The sequence below is a fragment of the Molossus molossus genome, unplaced genomic scaffold (assembly GCF_014108415.1).
Source record: "Molossus molossus isolate mMolMol1 unplaced genomic scaffold, mMolMol1.p scaffold_m16_p_20, whole genome shotgun sequence".
Taxonomy (NCBI): Eukaryota; Metazoa; Chordata; class Mammalia; order Chiroptera; family Molossidae; genus Molossus; species Molossus molossus.
In genome coordinates, this window is record NW_023425356.1 from 29,204,397 (window position 1) to 29,222,226 (window position 17,830).

General features: G+C 40.6%; 1 protein-coding gene and 1 pseudogene across 4 annotated transcripts in view; one reads left to right on the forward strand and one right to left on the reverse strand.

Annotated features, from left to right (window-relative positions):
• Positions 1-442: 442 nt before the first annotated feature.
• LOC118637725 lies at positions 443-7,199 on the forward strand (annotated as a pseudogene).
• Positions 7,200-16,398: 9,199 nt separating this feature from the next.
• CD84 (CD84 molecule) overlaps positions 16,399-17,830 on the reverse strand; it is a 45,256-nt gene continuing 43,824 nt past the window's right edge. For all 4 annotated transcript variants that reach the window (XM_036271885.1, XM_036271884.1, XM_036271883.1 and 1 more), the window contains one exon: positions 16,399-16,883. In XM_036271885.1, coding sequence (XP_036127778.1) covers positions 16,834-16,883 — 50 coding nt within the window. In that variant the 3' untranslated portion in view covers positions 16,399-16,833. The remainder of the gene's footprint in view (positions 16,884-17,830) is intronic.

The following is a 17,830-nucleotide window of genomic DNA, read 5'->3' on the forward strand; positions in this document are numbered from 1 at the left end:
TTTTCTTTTATTTTGTTGTAGCCTTCCTAATATTTACAATAATATCATCAACTGTTTTTTTGTCAATAGTAAAAAAGGATACGTTTTGCAGTGTAATTAGATGTTCTATAGAGCAACAAGGAATTGCCTTCTGAAAGGGGGTTCATATATCATATTCATTTACAATTTAATATATAATTAACTATACAAATAATTTTTAAATAGAATCAATAACAAAGACTGTTCTGTGGATGGTAGTGCTTAATACATTTTATGTTTTGTTGGGGATTTCAGGCCTTTTGTTTTCTGAAAATCAGCAGCGATTTAGCCTAACTCTGAGCACTGTATTGTCTTTTGCATTAGTACTTTTTGTGCATGCTTTTTGTGATGTGTTAAAAGTCTGTATTGCTGAGATCTGCAGTCCCAGCAGAGGGAACATGAAGGAGCTACTGGGGCAGAGTTGGGCTGCAGCTCTGTCCAGGCCACAGGCCACTGTGGGGAGGGTGCATTAGCCAGGGCCAGAGTTACGACACGGACAGAGGGTGAGTGTTTGTGAAAGGGAATGCTCAGACAGAGGCTAAAAGGATGTTTGAGGGTGAGATGGCAAGTTTTAACTACCATCCTGAAAACGGACACAGTGCAAGTGCCCAAACACATCAAGGTTTTTGATGCCCTGGAGGCGGCAGTAAGCTAGTGATAGGACATGTGGACATGAGGTATCTGAGCAGACATGCTGTGAAACTTGGAGCCCAGCTAGCAGATCTGCACCTAGAGAACAAGAAGTTTGGAGAGATGCTACAGAAGGGTGCCGACATAGTATACAGGCAGAATGGCCTTTCATAGACCAATTTGGGGTGACATGTTGACGTGCGGTGGATATCTCGCCCAGGTGAATGACTGGCAGAAGGACTGGGTAGTATTCTATGCCCAGCAGTGCATTAGCCCCCGATGGACATGGTGGAGAAGGGGTCTGGGGACAGACAGGCCCTCCAGCTCTGGTCTGCTCTGCAGTTGAAGATCCTTGACCTGTTTCTTGATCTGGACATTGTTCCAGCCCTGCTCCACAAAGACCTTTGGGGGGGAAATGTAGCAGCGGGTTCCTGTGGGCCCATCATTTTTTTTTTTTTAAACTAATTTATTTCTTTTTGTTACAGATGTTTCTCCCTTTTCCCCCACCGATTCCTCCCTCCCTCTCCCTCCCTGCCCTATCTCCAGCTTTGTTGTCCATGTCCATTATTCATTCACACATGCATATAAGTTCTGTGGTTTATCTCTCCCCCACCACCCTTTCTTCTAGGGATTGTCAGTCTGTATCTTACTTCAACGTCTCTGGGACTACCACATTCCTAAGACTGTTATGTTTATTATATTTCACAAATAAGTGAGATTACATGATACTTGTCTTTCTCCATTTGGCTTGTTTCGCTTAGGATAATATCTTCCAGGTCCCTCCATGTAGTCTCAAAAGATAAGAGATCTTTCTTTCTTACAGCTGCATAGTACTCCATTGTGTATATGTACCACTGCTTTTTTATTCATTCGTCTACTGATGAACATTTGGGCTGTTTTCAAATCTTAGCTATTGTAAATAGTGCTGCTATGAACATAGGGGTACATATATTCTTTCTGATTGGTATTTCGGGCTTCTTAGGGTATATTCCTAGAAGTGGGATCACTGGGTCAAATGGAAGGTCAATTTTTAAATTTTGAGGTAACACCATATTGTTTTCCATAGTGGCTGCACCAGTCTGCATTCCCACCAGCAGTGTACTAGAGTCCCCTTTTCTCCACACCCTTGCCAACACTTGTTGTTTGATGATTTGCTGATGGCGGCCATTCTGACAGGTGTGAGGTGATACCTCATAGTTGTTTTAATTTGCCTCTCCCTGATGATTAGTGATGTTGAGCATTTCTTCATATGTCTCTTAGCCATTTGTATGTCCTGTTTGGAGAGGTGTCTATTTAGTTCCTCTGCCCATTTTTTAATAGGGTTCTTTGTCTTCCTTTTGTTGAGTTGTATGAGCATTCTATATATATTGGAAAATAACCCCTTATCTGCTATATGATTGGCAATTATGCTTTCCCATACAGTGGGTTGCCTTTCCATTTTGATGATTGTGTCTTTTGCTATGCAGAAGCTTTTGAGTTTGATGTAGTCCCATGTGTTCATTTTCTCCTTTGTTTCTGTTGCTTTAGGTGATGTATCAGTAAAAATTCTGCTGCATATGATGTCTGAAATTTTGTTGCCTACATTTTCTTCTAGAACTTTTATGGATTCCTGAGTCACATTTAAGTTTTTTATCCATTTTGAGTTTATTCTTGTGTATGGTGTAAGTTGATGGTCTAGTTTCATGTTTTTGCATGTAGCTGTCAAATTTTCCCAACACCATTTATTAAAGAGGCTGTCTCTACTCCACTGTATGCTCTTGCCCCCTTTGTCAAATATTAATTGAGCATATTGCCTCGGGTCCATTTCTGGGTTTTCTGTTCTGTTCCACTGGTCTATATGCCTGTTCTTGTGCCAGTACCAGGCTGTTTTGATTACAGTGGCTTTGTAGTATAACCTGAAATCTGGTAATGGGATTCCTCTAACTTTGTTTTTCTTTTTCAAGATTGCTGGGGCTATTTGAGGTGTTTTTTTGGTTCCATATGAACGTTTGAAGTATTTGTTCCAGTTCTGTGAAGTATGTCATTGGTATTTTTATGGGATTGCATTAAATCTATAGATTGCTTTGGGTAGTGTGGACATTATAATGATGTTAATTCTTCCAATCCATAAACAAGGTATGTGCTTCCACTTTTTTATATCTTCCTCTATTTCTTTTTTCAATGACCTGTAGTTTTCTACAAATAGGTCCTTTATTTCTTTGGTTAAGTTTATTCCTAGGTGTTTTAATTTTTTTTTCGCAATGGTAAATGGGATTTTTTTTTAGTTTCTCTTTCTGTGAGTTCATCATTGGTGTATAAGAATGCCATCAATTTCTTGACGTTAATTTTGTCCCCTGCTACTTTGCCAAATTTTTTATTAACTCTAGTAAATTTTTGATGGAGTCTTTGGGGTTTTCTATGTAAAATATCATGTCATCTGCAAATAATGACCGTTTCACTTCCTCCTTTCCAGTTTGGATCCCTTTTCTTTTTTCTTCCTGTCTGATTGCTGTGGCTAAGACTTCTAGTACTATGTTAAATAAGAGTGGTGAAAGTGGGCATCCTTGTGTTGTTCCTCTTCTTAAGGGAAATGCTTTTAGTTTCTGCCCATTGAGTATCATACTGGCTGTAGGTCTTTCATATGTGGCCTTTATTATGTCGAGATATGTTCTCTCTATTCCTACATTGCTGAGCGATTTTATCAGACATGGATGCTGGATTTTGTCGAAGGATTTTTCGGTGTCTACTGATATGACCATGTAGTTTTTATTCTTCATTTTATTTATGTGGTGTATCATGTTTATTGATTTGTAAATATTGTGCAAGCCTTGCATCCCTGGGATGAACCCCACTTGGTCATAGTGAATAATTTTTCTGATATATTGCTGGATTTGATTTGGTAGTATTTTGTTCAAGATGTTGGTGTCTATGCTCATCAGGGATACTGGCCTGTAGTTTTTTTTCTTTGTAGTGTCTTTTTCTGGTTTTGGAATTAGAATTATGCTGGCCTCATAAAACGAGTTTGGAAGGCTTCCTTCTTCTTGAATTTTTTGAAATAGTTTGAGGAGAATGGGTGTTAGTTCTCCTTTGAATGTTCGGTAAAATTCCCCTGTGAAGCCATCCCGGCCTGGGCCTTTGTTTTCTTGGAGAGTCTTCATTACATCTTCAATTTCCTTTGTTGTTATTGGTCTGTTCAAGTTTTCTATCTCTTCCAGATCCAGTTTTGGGATACTATGTGTTTCTAGAAATTTGTCCATTTCGCTTAGATTGTTGAATCTGTTGCCACATAATTGTTCATAGTAGTTGTTAAGGATGTTTTGTATTTCTGTGTTGTCAGTTGTTACTTCTCCTCTTTCATTTCTGATTTTGTGTATTTGGGTTCTCTCTCTTGGTTTCCTGGTGAGAGTCCATCAATCTTGTTTATCTTTTCGAAGATCCAGCTCTTTGTTTCCTTGATCCTTTGAATTGTTTTTTTGGACTCTATGTCATTTATTTCTGCTCTGATCTTTACTATTTCCTTCTTTCTTCTTGCTCTGGGGTTTTCTTTTTGTTTTCTCTCTAGTTCTTTAAGTTGTGAGATAAGATAGTCTATTAGAAACTTTTCCTTTTTCTTGAGGTAGGCCTGTAGTACTATGAACTTCCCTCTCAGAACTGCTCTTTCTGCATTCCATAGATTTTGTGTTGTTGTGTGTTCACTTTCATTGGTTTCCAGGAAGTTTTAAATTTCTTCCTTGATGTCCTCGGTAACCTATTCGTTGTGTAATAACATGCTATTTAGCTTCCATGTCTTTGCATGTTCTTGTTGCAGTTGATTTCTGGTTTTATGCCATCATGTTCTGAGAAGATGCTTGATATAATTTCAATCTTCTTGAACTTGTAGAGACTTAGTGTGTGTCCTAACATGTGGTCTATCTTTGAGAATGTCCCATGTGCACTTGAGAAGAATGTGAATTCTGTAGTTTGGGGGTGTAATTCTCTGTAGATATCTTTTAAATCCATTTGGTCTAGTGCTTTATTTAGAGTCTCTGTTTTCTTGCTAATTTTCATCTAGAGGATCTATCCAGTGATGTCAGTGGGATGTTGAAGTCCCTGCTATGATTGTATTGCTATCAATTTCTCCTTTGAAGTCTTCCAGAAGATTTTTAATATATGTTGATTCTCCTATATTGGGTGCATATATGTTTATCAAGGTTATATCTTCCTGTTGGATAGATCCTTTCAATATTATGTAGTGGCCTTCTTTGTCTCTAGTTATGGCCTTCATTTTGCAATCTATTTTATCAAATATGAGTATTGCTACCCCAGCTTTTTCTTCCCTTCCGTTTGATTGGAATATTTTTTTCCATCCCTTCACTTTCAACCTATGTGAGTCTTTTGTTGTGATGTGGGTCTCTTGTAAACAACATTTAGATGAGTCATGCTTTCTTATCTAATCAGCTACTCTATGTCTTTTTATCAAAGTATTAAATCCATTTACATTTAAGGTGATTATTGATATGTACTTCTTTATTGCTATTTTTGTTTAGTGTGGTTATGTTTTTCTTCCTATTTCTCCTACTAATTACAGCAATCATTTTAACATTTCTTGCAGTGCTGGTTTGGTGCTAATGTATTTCCTTAGCCTTTTTTTGTCTGGGAAACTCTTTATTTGACCTTCTATTTTGAATGATAGCCTTGCTGGGTAGTCTTGGATTCAGATCTTTGTTTTTCATGACCTTGATTACCTCATGCCATTCTCTTCTGGCCTGTAATGTTTCTGTTGAGAAGTCAGCGGAGAGCCTTATGGGGTTCCTTTGTAGGTAACCTGTTGCTTCTCTCTTGCTGCTTTTAGGATTCTCTCTTTGTCTTTAATTTTGGCATTGATTACTATGTGTCTTGGTGTGGGCCTGTTTGGGTTCTTCTTACTTGGGTGTCTCTTTGCTTCTTGAACTCTAATGCCTTCTTCCTTCATCATATTAGGGAATTTTTCTGTCACTATTTCTTCAAATATATTCTCTAACCCTTGCTCATTTTCTTCTTCTTCAGGGACTTCTATGATGCAAATATTATTATGTTCCCAGTTGTCCGACAGTTCTCTTAAGCTGTCTTCCTGTTTTTTAATTGTATTTTTTTTTTTTTGGGGGGGGGGGGGTGTTCTGATTGGTTTATTTTTTATACCCTGTCTTCTAATTCACTGATCTGATCCTAAGCTTCCTGTACTCTGCTGTTTAGACCTTACAATGTGTTGTTTATTTCTGAAATGTCATTCTTTCTTACTTCTTGGTGGTGTTTACTTTCCTACTGGTTGATTTTCAACATTTCCATGTCTTTACTCATGGTCTCATGTCCTTACACGTGCTGTTTAGCTTCCTCAAGATCATGGCTCTGAATTCTAGTTCTGTTAACTTGCTTAACTGCACCTCATTTATTTCATCTTTGGTAGAGGTCTCTTGTTCTTTCATTGGACATTTGTTTCTGTGTTTCACCATTTTGGCTAGCTCAGTGGGCTTTGGAGCCTGCCAAATTTTCCCTGTGGTTATTGGAATTCTGCTATTTGTGGCTCCCTTTCTTGGGTTTGGAGGTGCATGGGAGGACCCACGTTAAACATCACTGTCAAGTCTTACTTTACTGGGCAGAGTTTCAAGCCCAGGAATGGTTCAGTTATCTGCTAGCTTTTGCCTGGAGCCTATTAGTCATGTTTACTTGAAGATCCTTGGGTTCTCAGTTGAATGAAGACTCCCTCAGGTGTTCATCATAAGGGGATTTCCCGATGGTGGGGCAGATGCTGGTTGTTAATGAGCCTTAATTTGCATTTCAGAGACCACCGGGTGGGGTTGAATCTCCGAGGGAGGAGCTGCCGCCTCTCCCCAGAGCCCTGGGAAGGAGTAAGATGACCACTGTCCTTTGTGGCTATAACTCAGCAAAAACTCTGAGCGCCCTCCAAATCTCTAGTGTTCCCACACAGTTCCAGTCCAGTCCACCCTCCCTCTGCCAGAGCCCAAGGTGAGTGGCTGTGGCTATTTTAGTGTCTGTCTAGGCTCTGCGCTATGGAGCTGCTTTGGAGTGTAACCCCAAGGGCGCTGCTCACAGCTAAGGCCGCTGCGGTCAGTGGGCTCCCAGCTCCCCTCTCGCGCCTATGCAATTCTACCAGGATTGAGTCAGTGTCCCTGGTTATATGGTCCTCCAAGCTGCTTTTCTGTTGCTTTTTTCTGACTATTTATCTTTATCTTTGTTGTAATTCCAGTTTGGTCCTGGGAGATGGTCTGTGTAGCTTCCATTCACTCCACTGTCATTTTTCTGTGCCCATCATTTTTGACCCAACTTCTTTCAATGGCCACTCAGAATAGGATCTGGCAATAGCCAGCATGTTTGGGGACTTTAGGAGCTCCTTTTGCTCTGCCCACCACAAAAGGAGCCCCAAGGCCCCTGGGTTTGAGAAGCTCCTGAAGCTGTATCAGCTCTTCCAATATTTGAACCACTGAAATCATTTTGGATCAGGGTATAGAGGGTCCTCCCTCAGTATCATGAGAAATCTTATCAAGTTAACTTGCTCTCCTCTGCTGGGCCTCAAGTTCAGGTGTGCTGGAGCCTAACCAGATGCCTGTGGCTTGCCCCTTTTGCCCCTCCACCAACCTCTTCATCAGGGGTTTTTCTCCATTTCTCCATACACCTGGAGTAGCTTCAGGTTAACGTTCAAAGCCTTGGAAAGTATGGAATGTCTCAGAAGAAAGGTGTCATCCTAAAGTTGTACATTTTTGTTAGACTTTGTTGCTGCATAAGCCATACTAGCAATGTGATGTGAACAGAGGGACCTGTGGAGCGTAGTCCAGGTTGAACCATGCAGCTGCCCCAGAGGTAGAGAAGGGAAGTGGCCAATGTGCTCCGCACTGCTGTCGAGGGCCCTTTCCAGCACTCTTCCTGTCTCATCTCCAGGAATGGCTCTGAAGTTCAGGATGATGCTACTCGATGGCTAAGGCTTGGAGGTAGGCATGAAACCGTCCTACTAGGAGCATCTTATAATGGACCATTTCCAAAGTTGAGCACATTCCCTTTGCTTTTTGTGTGAGTTCTGGATCAGCTGCAGGCTGAGCTGGTCTGGAAATGATTTTGGGGAATGACCAAACTGCCAGCTTCAGGGTGTCCTCAGTAGATTTGGAAGCCACTGAATCGCTCCTCTTAGCACCCCATCTTGTCTGTTGCTTTCTCAGCTTGCCAAGTTGTCATTCCTTTGCACCCGATTAAATCACCACTAAGCCAATATTTTTCCTCCTTCAGTCTTGCATGATGAGGAACATTCATGAATGGCATTGATGCTAATAAATCCTTTTGCATAAACTTTCAATGGTTTCAATGATACAAGAGACTATTTCTCTCATTTAAATCACAATTCAATGATTTTCCTGTTTTCCAAGAAACCTTTGTAATGTGTTATTATAATAAATTGTTTTCTTAAAAGAGCAAAAGAAAAAAAAAAAGGTCTACATTGCCAACATTGCAGCTTGAACTTAAACTTGTTATTTAAATAAATATTTAATTTTTTTATGTAAAGTACTGAGGGCCCAGAAAACCTCAGCATATTGTCCTTGGATTCCCAAAGAAATAACCCAAGGACTGGCTCTGAAAGATGTGAGTTTATTAGGACTTACATGTGCACTGGTGGCAGGTGACTGGTGAAATTTGCTGCCACATGGGCCACCACAGGTGAAGGTGAATTGCTATGTCCCATCCAGCCTGCAGACAGGCTGCATGGAGCAGTGAGGTGCTATTGTTTTGCCACCACTCAGACTTTTCTCACACCAGGTTTTATCCAGTACAGAAAACAGAGAAAAACAGAGCATGCAGGGGAGGGAGACATGTGAAAGCTGTGTGTGATCAAAACGCTGTTTTCTTGACTGAGGAGCTGGCCAGACTCCCAAGATCTCCCAGGCTGCTTACTGATGGCATCTCAGTATTTTTCCCACAGAGTGGGAGGCGGGGTTGGCGCATGGGAAGGGGCCCATGTTTCCATTTACCATACATTATTGTTCTTGTAAAATTAGATGCCCCTTTCAGTGTTATTTTTGAAGCATTGGGAGGTTTTTGGCTAAAGTACAATGCATTGGGGGAAACTAGATTTTACTTTTATGAAACTTTTAAGTTTTTCATGGGACCTATATTTCCTTGAATTAAATTTTGTAGTTCTAGAGCACATAGGCGATCTACAATGGTGTTTATCTGTGTTTGAAACAGAGGCTTTCTTATACTGCAACCTACTAAGCAATTTGGAGGGATTCCTGTGATTAAGCACAAGTGTACTGAACCCTCAAGTATCTGCATATGAGAAAAAGCACCACATCACTGTAAGTTTCAAAATGCTTACGGCTTAAAGCCTTGTGAACTATCAATTTCTTGCCAGAGGAAACCAATACTTGGAGAGAAAATCCCTGGAAGAGGCTTTACTGTAGACAGCCCCTGAAAGCAGGAGTCAGAGGTCAGCCTGTCTGGCATGTGGCATTGGAACTCAAGCCACGAGGATGGTGGGTGGTACCTGAGAGGCTGCTATAGAACTGAAATTAATTGGTCATTTTATAAGGATTTATACAAATGTTGGTCCTCAAAAGCTGCAAACCAGTGGTCTGCAAAATCAAATGCGTTGGAAACCTCTAAGATGAAAAAAAGAAAAGAAAATAAGAAAAAAGAAAAGTCTTTGTTCCTTACTTACAAAGATACGGCCATTTTTAGGTCTCATAGTTGATGCAGCCCAAACCCGGAGACTTGCATAGAGCTGTTCAGAACTGTCTGGGCAATCAGCCAGCAAGAGTGAATAACTGTCATCCAAAGAGTGACAATGCATTCTCAACACACATTTATCAGAGTCTCCAAGTCTCTAGAGAATGTAGTGATCACTGTTTTGCTCCCACAAGTTAGAACTTCAGGATTTTTACAAATAGTCCTTTTCCAAAATGTACTAATGCTTTAACATGATTTGAATAATATCAAGAGCTCCTCGCACTTGGGTGGGGGCTCGTTAAAATCTACATACACAGAGCTATTGTTTAACCACTAAATAGTGTAGCACAGCTCCCCAATACTTAACTTCTTCTTCTGTTCCTGTTAGTCTTGTGATATAAATAGTGGAAATGTACACTATATTTGTCTCATTTCGTAACAGCTCATTGAAAAAAGCTTATGTCCTGAATCCCGCATTTGCTGTGAAACCAGGTCTGACTAAAATGCAGACACAGAGCTCTACCTAAACTTCTTTTTTTTTTTCTTTATTGATTTTAGAGAAAGGAAGTCAGAGGGAGAGAGAGCTAGAAACATCGATGAGAGAGAACATTGGTTGGCCGCCTCTTGCATGCCCCGCCCCCCCCCCCCCCCCCCCGGGATTTGACCCACAACCTGGGCATGTGCCCTGACCAGGAATCGAACTGGCAAGTTCTTGGTGCATGGGTCAATGCTCAACCAGTTACGCCAGCCGGGCTCTACCTAAACTTCTTCAATGGATGTTTCCAACAGAAAAGTTGGTTATTCAGATAACACTGAATTAACATACAAATTCATTTATTTTTAGCTGCTTTTAGTGTCTTTAGACTATTATGTGATTATATTCATTCAACAAATACTTGTGGTCCACTTGATGTGGGTCAAGCAAAGTGCCAGGTGTGGGTTATACCTGAAGTGAAGTGCCAGGTGTTGGGAATCCACATTGGCAAAGAGAGGCAGCATGGTCGAGTGCAAGTGCATGGTCTTTGATGACAAGAATCTTGAGTTTAAATCCTATCTTCTCAAGCTTTCTGACTTTGCTAAGATATTTGTTCCCTCGGTCTAGTGGGAATGATAAGAATTAATTTCTACTTTACAGGGCTGTTGGGGGTATTGACAATAATGTATAAAGCACCTAGTGTAGCAGTTGGTATACAAAGTAAGCCCTCAATTAATTATTTGCTGGCTCCCTGTCCTCGAGGAGCTCTTCATATTCATTATTGTTATTATTCAGACACAGACCGTTTTCTCTCAGTTTAGTTGGGAGACAGGTATAGCAGGTGGTTAGATTGTAGTGTGGTAAGTGAGATAATAGAACAAACAGACATTGAGTTAGGGGGATTAACAGCTAAAAGCTTAATATGCAACATTAATGTAACATACTATCAGATATATTTCTGTTGAAAGAACCTTAGTTGAGTTTATTTTAGTATCTTATGAAGTTTTCAAGCCTATAAGAACAGCCAATACAGTGATCCAGGGCTTTACCACGTGCAGGTATGTAACACCTCACTAAATCTGTACAAGGTAGAAACTATTGATATCCCTATTTTATAGATGGACAAACTGAGGCACAGAGAGGTCAAAATAATTTGCCCAAGGTCACATAGCTAAGAAACCAGGATTCAAACCAGGTACTTAGCTTCAGAGCCCACATTTGTGACTCTCATCACACTTCTTTCTATAGTTCCCTTCTCCAAGCTTAATTTTACAACTTGTAGAGATTGTCATTAATTATTCTTGAGAAAATAATAAAAATCAAGGGAAATTTATGGAAAATTCAAACAGAAGAAAAGCACTGGATCTGGGAGAAAACAGCCCAGCCATTTCTTTTCTCCAGGCAGAAGGTAAGGAGTGTTCTCTTTTGTCACAGCCTGGACCAGTGAGGCTCCATCCTTGCCATTTCCAGTCCAGACATGGCCCAGCTAAGCTCTTCTCTTGTGGGCTGGGTCGTCTAGAGTGTTCTATAACTTTTTGAAAAACCAAATTTTATTTTATTTATTTGCTATTATCGTTATTAATCCTCACCTGAGGATATTTTTCTATTTATCTTCAGATAGAGTGGGAGAGAGAGAAACATCGATGTGAGAGGGACACATTGAATGGTTGCCTCTTGCACAACACCGACCAGGACTGGGGATGACAAGTACATACCCTTGACAAGAATCAAACCCATGACTCACTGGTCCATGGGCAGATGCTTGAACCCCTGAGCCAAACCGGCCAGGGCAAAAATTACATTTTATGTAATTATTTTTATTTTTTGCTCAAGCTCTCCATCCCCCACCAGAGCTGTCTGCCTGCTCTCTATCTATGAATCTCTCTATTTTACTTGTTAGTTCATTTTGTTCATTAAATTTCACAAATGAGTGAAATCATATGGTATTTCTATTTTTCTGACTGGCTTATTTCACTTAGCATAATACTGTGCAGGTTCATCTATACTATTGCAAAGGGTAAAATTTTCTTCCTTTTTATGACAGAGTAGTATTGTGTTGTGTAAATGTACTACAGCTTTCTTATCCACTCATCTACTGATGGACACTGGGGTTGCTTTCAAATCTTGTAAATAATGCTGTAATGAACATAGGGGTGCATATGTTCTTTCAAATTTGTGTTTCAGGTGTCTTTGAATAGATTTCCAGAAGTGGGATCACTGGGTCATAGGCAGTTCCATTTTTAATTTTTTGAGGTAACTCAATAGTGCTTTCCACAGTGGCTGTACTAATTTGTATTCCCACCAACAGTGCACTAGGGTTCCCTTTTCTCCACATCTTCACCAACACGTGTTTATTGATTTATTGATTATAGCCATTCTGACAGGTGTGAGGTGATATCTCATTGTGGTTTTAATTTGCATTTCCCTGATAAATAGTGATGTTGGGCATTTTTAATATGTCTATTGGCCATTTGTATGTCCTCCTTTAAGAAGTGTCCATTCAGGTCTTTTGCCCATTTTAATTTTTTTTATCCTCACCCAAGGACATTTTTGCATTTATCTTCAGATAGAGTGGGAGGGAGAGAGAGAGGAAGAGAAAGAGAAAAACATTGATGTGAGAGAGACACATCGACTAGTTGCCACCCACACGATCCCAACCGGGGCCGGGGACAAACACGCAACCCAGGTACGTGCCCTTAGCGGGAACTGAACCTGGGTCTCTCTGGTCCGTGGGCTGACACTCTAACCACTAAGCCAAACTGGGCAGGGCCTTTTGTCCACTTTTAAATTGGATTGTTTGTTGTTGAGTTGTATGAGCTCTTTATAAATTTTGGATATTTATCCTGTATCAGATGTATCATTGGTGAATATGCGCTCTCATTCAGTGGGTTGTCTTTTCATTTTGTTGCTGGTTTCCTTTGCTGTGTAAAAACTCTTTAGTTTGATGTAGTCACATCTGTTTATTTTTTGTCTTTGTTTCACTGCCCAAGAAGATATATCAGAAAAAATATTGCTATAAGAAATGTCCGAGAGTTTACTGCCTGTGAAAAAACACATTTTAAATCAACTTCTCTTTCTTTTTCAGAGAAGCATGAGCTGCAAGATTTTCTCAGTTCCCTGATAAAGCCCATACCTTATTATCTTGACTTACCGGCATCTTCCACTAGAGGGCCCTGTCCCTGAGATTTCAAATTCAAGTACATTTTACAAAACTGACACATCTTTGGTTTGATACAAAATGCTGTTTCATTGAAAAAAATTTTTTGGTTAATCATTACCTGAGGATTTTTTTTCATTGATTTTAAGAGAGAGTAGCAGTGGGGGGATGGGGGAGAGAGAGAAACACATAGGTCGGTTGACTCCTGCACACGCTCCGCCTGGGGCAGAGGATCAAACCTGCAACCCAGGTACGTGCCCTTGACTGGGAATGGAACCCGTGGCCCTCCAGTGTGTGGGCTGACGCTCTAACCACTGAGAACACTGGCCAGGGCTGAAAGAATATATATATATATATATATATATATATATATATTTTTTTTTTATGAATTTTTATTTATTTTTTTTGTTACAGATATTTTAACTTTTTACCCCATTGGCACCCCCCACCCCACCCCACCTCTGCCCCGTCCCCGGCTTAGTTGTCCATGTCCATTGGTTATGCATACATGCATATAAGTTCTGTGGTTTATCTCTTCCCACCCCCCCACCCCCCATCCCCTCTTCTGAGGGATGTCAGTCTGTGCCCTACTTCCATGTGTCTGGGTCTACTGTATTCCTCAGACTGTTATGTTCATTATATTCCGTATATAAGTGAGATCATGTGGTATTTGTCTTTTTCTGCTTGGTTTATTTCACTTAGGATAATACTTTCCAGGTCCCTCCATGTCGTCTCAAAGGATAAGAGATCTTTCTTTCTTACTGCTGCCTAGTACTCCATTGTGTATATGTACCACAGCTTTTTTATCCATTCGTCTACTGGTGGACACTTGGGCTGTTTCCAGATCTTAGCTATTGTAAATAGTGCTGCTATGAACATGGGGGTACATATATTCTTCCTGATTGGTGTTTCAGGCTTCTTAGGGTATATTCCCAGCAGTGGGATCACTGGGTCAAATGGGAGTTCAATTTTTAATTTTTTGAGGTAGCACCATATTGTTTTCCATAGTGGCTGCACCAGTCTGCATTCCCACCAGCAGTGTATTAGAGTCCCCTTTTCTCCACACCCTCGCCAACACTTGTTGTTTGATGATTTGTTGATGGCAGCCATTCTGACAGGTGTGTGAAAGAATATTTTTATTTTATAGACCTGTTCATCACAATCTAGTTCATCTGAAAAGCTGTGAAGGGGGAAATAAGATCACACTCATTTTATTATTTATTTATTTATTTCTATTACATTTTGGGGGATAACATTGGTTACTAATATCATATAGATTTCAATTATACAATTCTATAATACATTATCTGTATTTTGTATTGTGTGCTTACTACCCAAAATAGAGTCTCATTTTGCCACCATATATTTACACAGTCATTTCACAGAAGGAGAATCTAATAAATCAGAAGATTCATAGAAAAGAAAGTAAGAGACAAGAACATGGTAGTCCTGAGTCCCAAAGGTGTATCTGGGGAGGTGCTCAAATATACCATGCAGATCCAGGACTCTGCTTTTGTTTGTTTGTTTATCCTTTCCTCATATGGATGCCCTCTGTCTTCTTCAATCTCTGCCAAATCCCATTCATCTTTCAAGTCTCAATTTCAGCCCCACCGCCCCCATAAGGTCTTTTCTTGGCCGACACTCAACCGCTGAGCCAAACTGGCCAGAGCTGGGAAGACATTCTTAACACTCACTTGACTGTTCCACTCAGATGTGGTGGGGGAGAGGTTGAGAGGTAGGAGCACCTAACCCCCAGCTGAGCTCCATGGCTCTCTGAGTGGAGCCTTGGAACTGAGGTGTAATCAGTTTTATAATCTGCAACATCTCTCAAGTTCCCTCTGAGGAATGACTTTACTTCTTTCAATGTCTCCTGTTTTGACAGTTGGGTTACACTTAGTTCCCCTAAAGTGCTAAAAATATAACTTGTCAATTCCTTTTGAAGAATAGGGTACTGGGTATGGTTTCTTCTCATTGCTGAGGCTGCTTGGATTGCGTATTAGTCTGGTTATGTAAAAAAACAGAACTATTGAGAAATAGTTACATGTTGTTATAGAGACTGAGAAAGATCCATAGTCAGCAAAATGGAGATGGTATAAGTTCCAGTCCAAGTCCAAGTCTAAAGGCAGAAGAAGACCAATGTCCTAGCTCAAAGACAGTAAAGCAAAGGGTGAGTAAATTCTTCCTTACTCCACCTTTTTGGTTCTAGTCAAGATTTCAATGGATTTGGTGATGCCTACCCAGGAGAAACAGGATTAATCTGCTTCACTTAGTCTACAAAATCAAATGTTAATCTCATCTAGAAATATTATCACAGACACACTTTGAGTAATGCCTAACCAAATGCTTACTTAACACACTATTTGGGGAGTGTGTCTGCACTGCTTAGAGTCACAACTCTGATGGCTTCTCATGTCATACGGACATGTATAATTGCACTGGTCCAGCCAGTTGTAACTTGAACAAAGGTTTCTGGGCAAAAGACCAAGTGGAGGCTGAATTGCAGCCCACATTCTACTCACCAAGCCATGCACTAGGGTGAGGGGCTGCATTTGCCTCAGGAAAAGGGGGCCTTTGCCTAATTTGCCTAAGCCAGGCACCAGGGCTTCTCACATACATTGAGTATAAGCAGAGCATCCTAGGTGGTGTGACATAGCATATTACAGGTGTGCAAAATACTGATCCTTTCTATGTTTGGAGTTGCTAGGAAGGGTCATTACCTACAATCACAGGAAGCCTCTAGTCACAGGCAGTCTCTGGACATGAGCAATCTTGGTTCATTTTTTTTATCATTTTCCATTTTATTTTTTTATTAATTTTTTATTATATTTTTTTGTTAGAGATGTTTCTCCTTTTTTACCCCATTGACGCCCTCCTCCCCATCCCCCCCACCCCGTCCGCGGCTTTGTTGTCCATGTCCATTGGTTATGCATACATGCATATAAGTTCTGTGGTTTATTTCTTCCCATCCCCCCAAACCCCCTTCTGAGGGATGTCAGTCTGTGCCCTACTTCCATGTTTCTGGGTCTACCATATTCCTCAGACTGTTATGTTCATTATATTCCATATATAAGTGAGATCATGTGGTATTTGTCTTTTTCTGCTTGGTTTATTTCACTTAGGATAATACTTTCCAGGTCCCTCCATGTCGTCTCAAAGGATAAGAGATCTTTCTTTCTTACAGCTGCCTAGTACTCCATTGTGTATATGTATCACAGCTTTTTTATCCATTTGTCTACTGATGGACATTTGGACTGTTTCCAGATCTTAGCTATTGTAAATAGTGCTGATATGAACATGGGGGTACATATATTCTTCCTGATTGGTGTTTCAGGCTTCTTAGGGTATATTCCTAGAAGTGGGATCACTGGGTCAAATGGAAGTTCGATTTTTAATTTTTTGAGGTAACACCATATTGTTTTCCATAGTGGCTGCACTGGTCTGCATTCCCACCAGCAGTGCACTAGAGTCCCCTTTTCTCCACACTCTCGCCCATACTTGTTGTTTGATGATTTGTTGATGGTGGCCATTCTGACAGGTGTGAGGTGATACCTCGCAATCTTGGTTCTTTACCCCATTGTGCCACAAAAATACTTTCAACTTGTGCTGTGATGTAAAGAAGAGTGGGAAGCACTATGCCAAGGGACTTCGCTTATCATTCATCCAGAAGGCAGGCATTTCAAAAAGGTCACATGTCCATCTGTTTATTTAAGCACAAGCTATGTCCAACAGAAGAGGGTTTCCTGTTTTTCATGTTGGGATGTGATGATTTGCAATCTGCAGGTAAGATCTGGGCAGAGGAAATCTGGGTCTAGGACATCTGCCGTTATCTATGGTTGTACGTTAGTTTCCATGGACAGAATGCTGTTTGGCAGCCTAGATCACACGTTCATAGGTTGAAGTCCCAGGAGGTCTGCTGTCCTGAGTGCTTTGTTCCATCTGCGCTCAAGAGGGAGATGGATGACATGTTAACTGAAAGGTGAAGCTGGGGAATTCTATTTCCTATGAGGAACCCAGGAGAGTTATGCAAATGGCACAGGGAGATGCCTTAGATTTCCCCAGAAATGGGGAAATCTTGGGTAGCAGGGCCTGGCCTTTGCTGAGTCTTCCCCTCTGCTCCACCCACCCCATTTTGGAAGCCCTTGGGTCCTCAACTTCTTCACTCAGAGAAAAGCAGGAGGGAATGAGGGCACTTGCATTGATTTTGATTATAGGCTTGAGGCAACATCAGGCTCAAACTACTTGCCTCCCTTGTTCCTAGTTGAGCCCTAGTTCCTTCTGTACCCCAATAACTGTACCTTCACCTATTCACAGTGGTGAGTTACCTGTGCTATCATTTCATGTGCTCTAGTTTAGAACACTGCACACAACCTTCCCATTGGCTTGAGGAGTCTTTGATTTTAAAATACATACTGACCAATGAATAATTGTCATTCAGAAGGATACAACATTTCAGAGGATTCACTCTGAGATATCTCAATCCAGGACTCCCGGATTAATTCTTCAAATCTAGTCCTTTACAACTTTATCTCCTTCTCCGTTTCCTTCCACTGTCCTTCAGGTCCTGGCTCAAACATTCAAGCACCTTGCCCCTCACTTCTTGCTTCTTCTTCCCCTTTCCTCACTCTTCTCCTTTTCCTTCCCTTCCTTCCTGCTCATACTCACTGAGGAAAAAATTGTCCTCTGTCTCTTTCTCCAGGACACTTGGCTTATCTTTTCAATTAAACCATCCTATGCACTCAGTTTCTTAAAAACCTTCCTACTTGTGCAGCTCACAGATACCTTACAGAATCAGCTCTTACTTCTTATTTATGGATTCATTTACATTCCATTTCTAGTTCCCAATATATCCTCCCACCATTCATTTATTATCATTATTTTTCCAT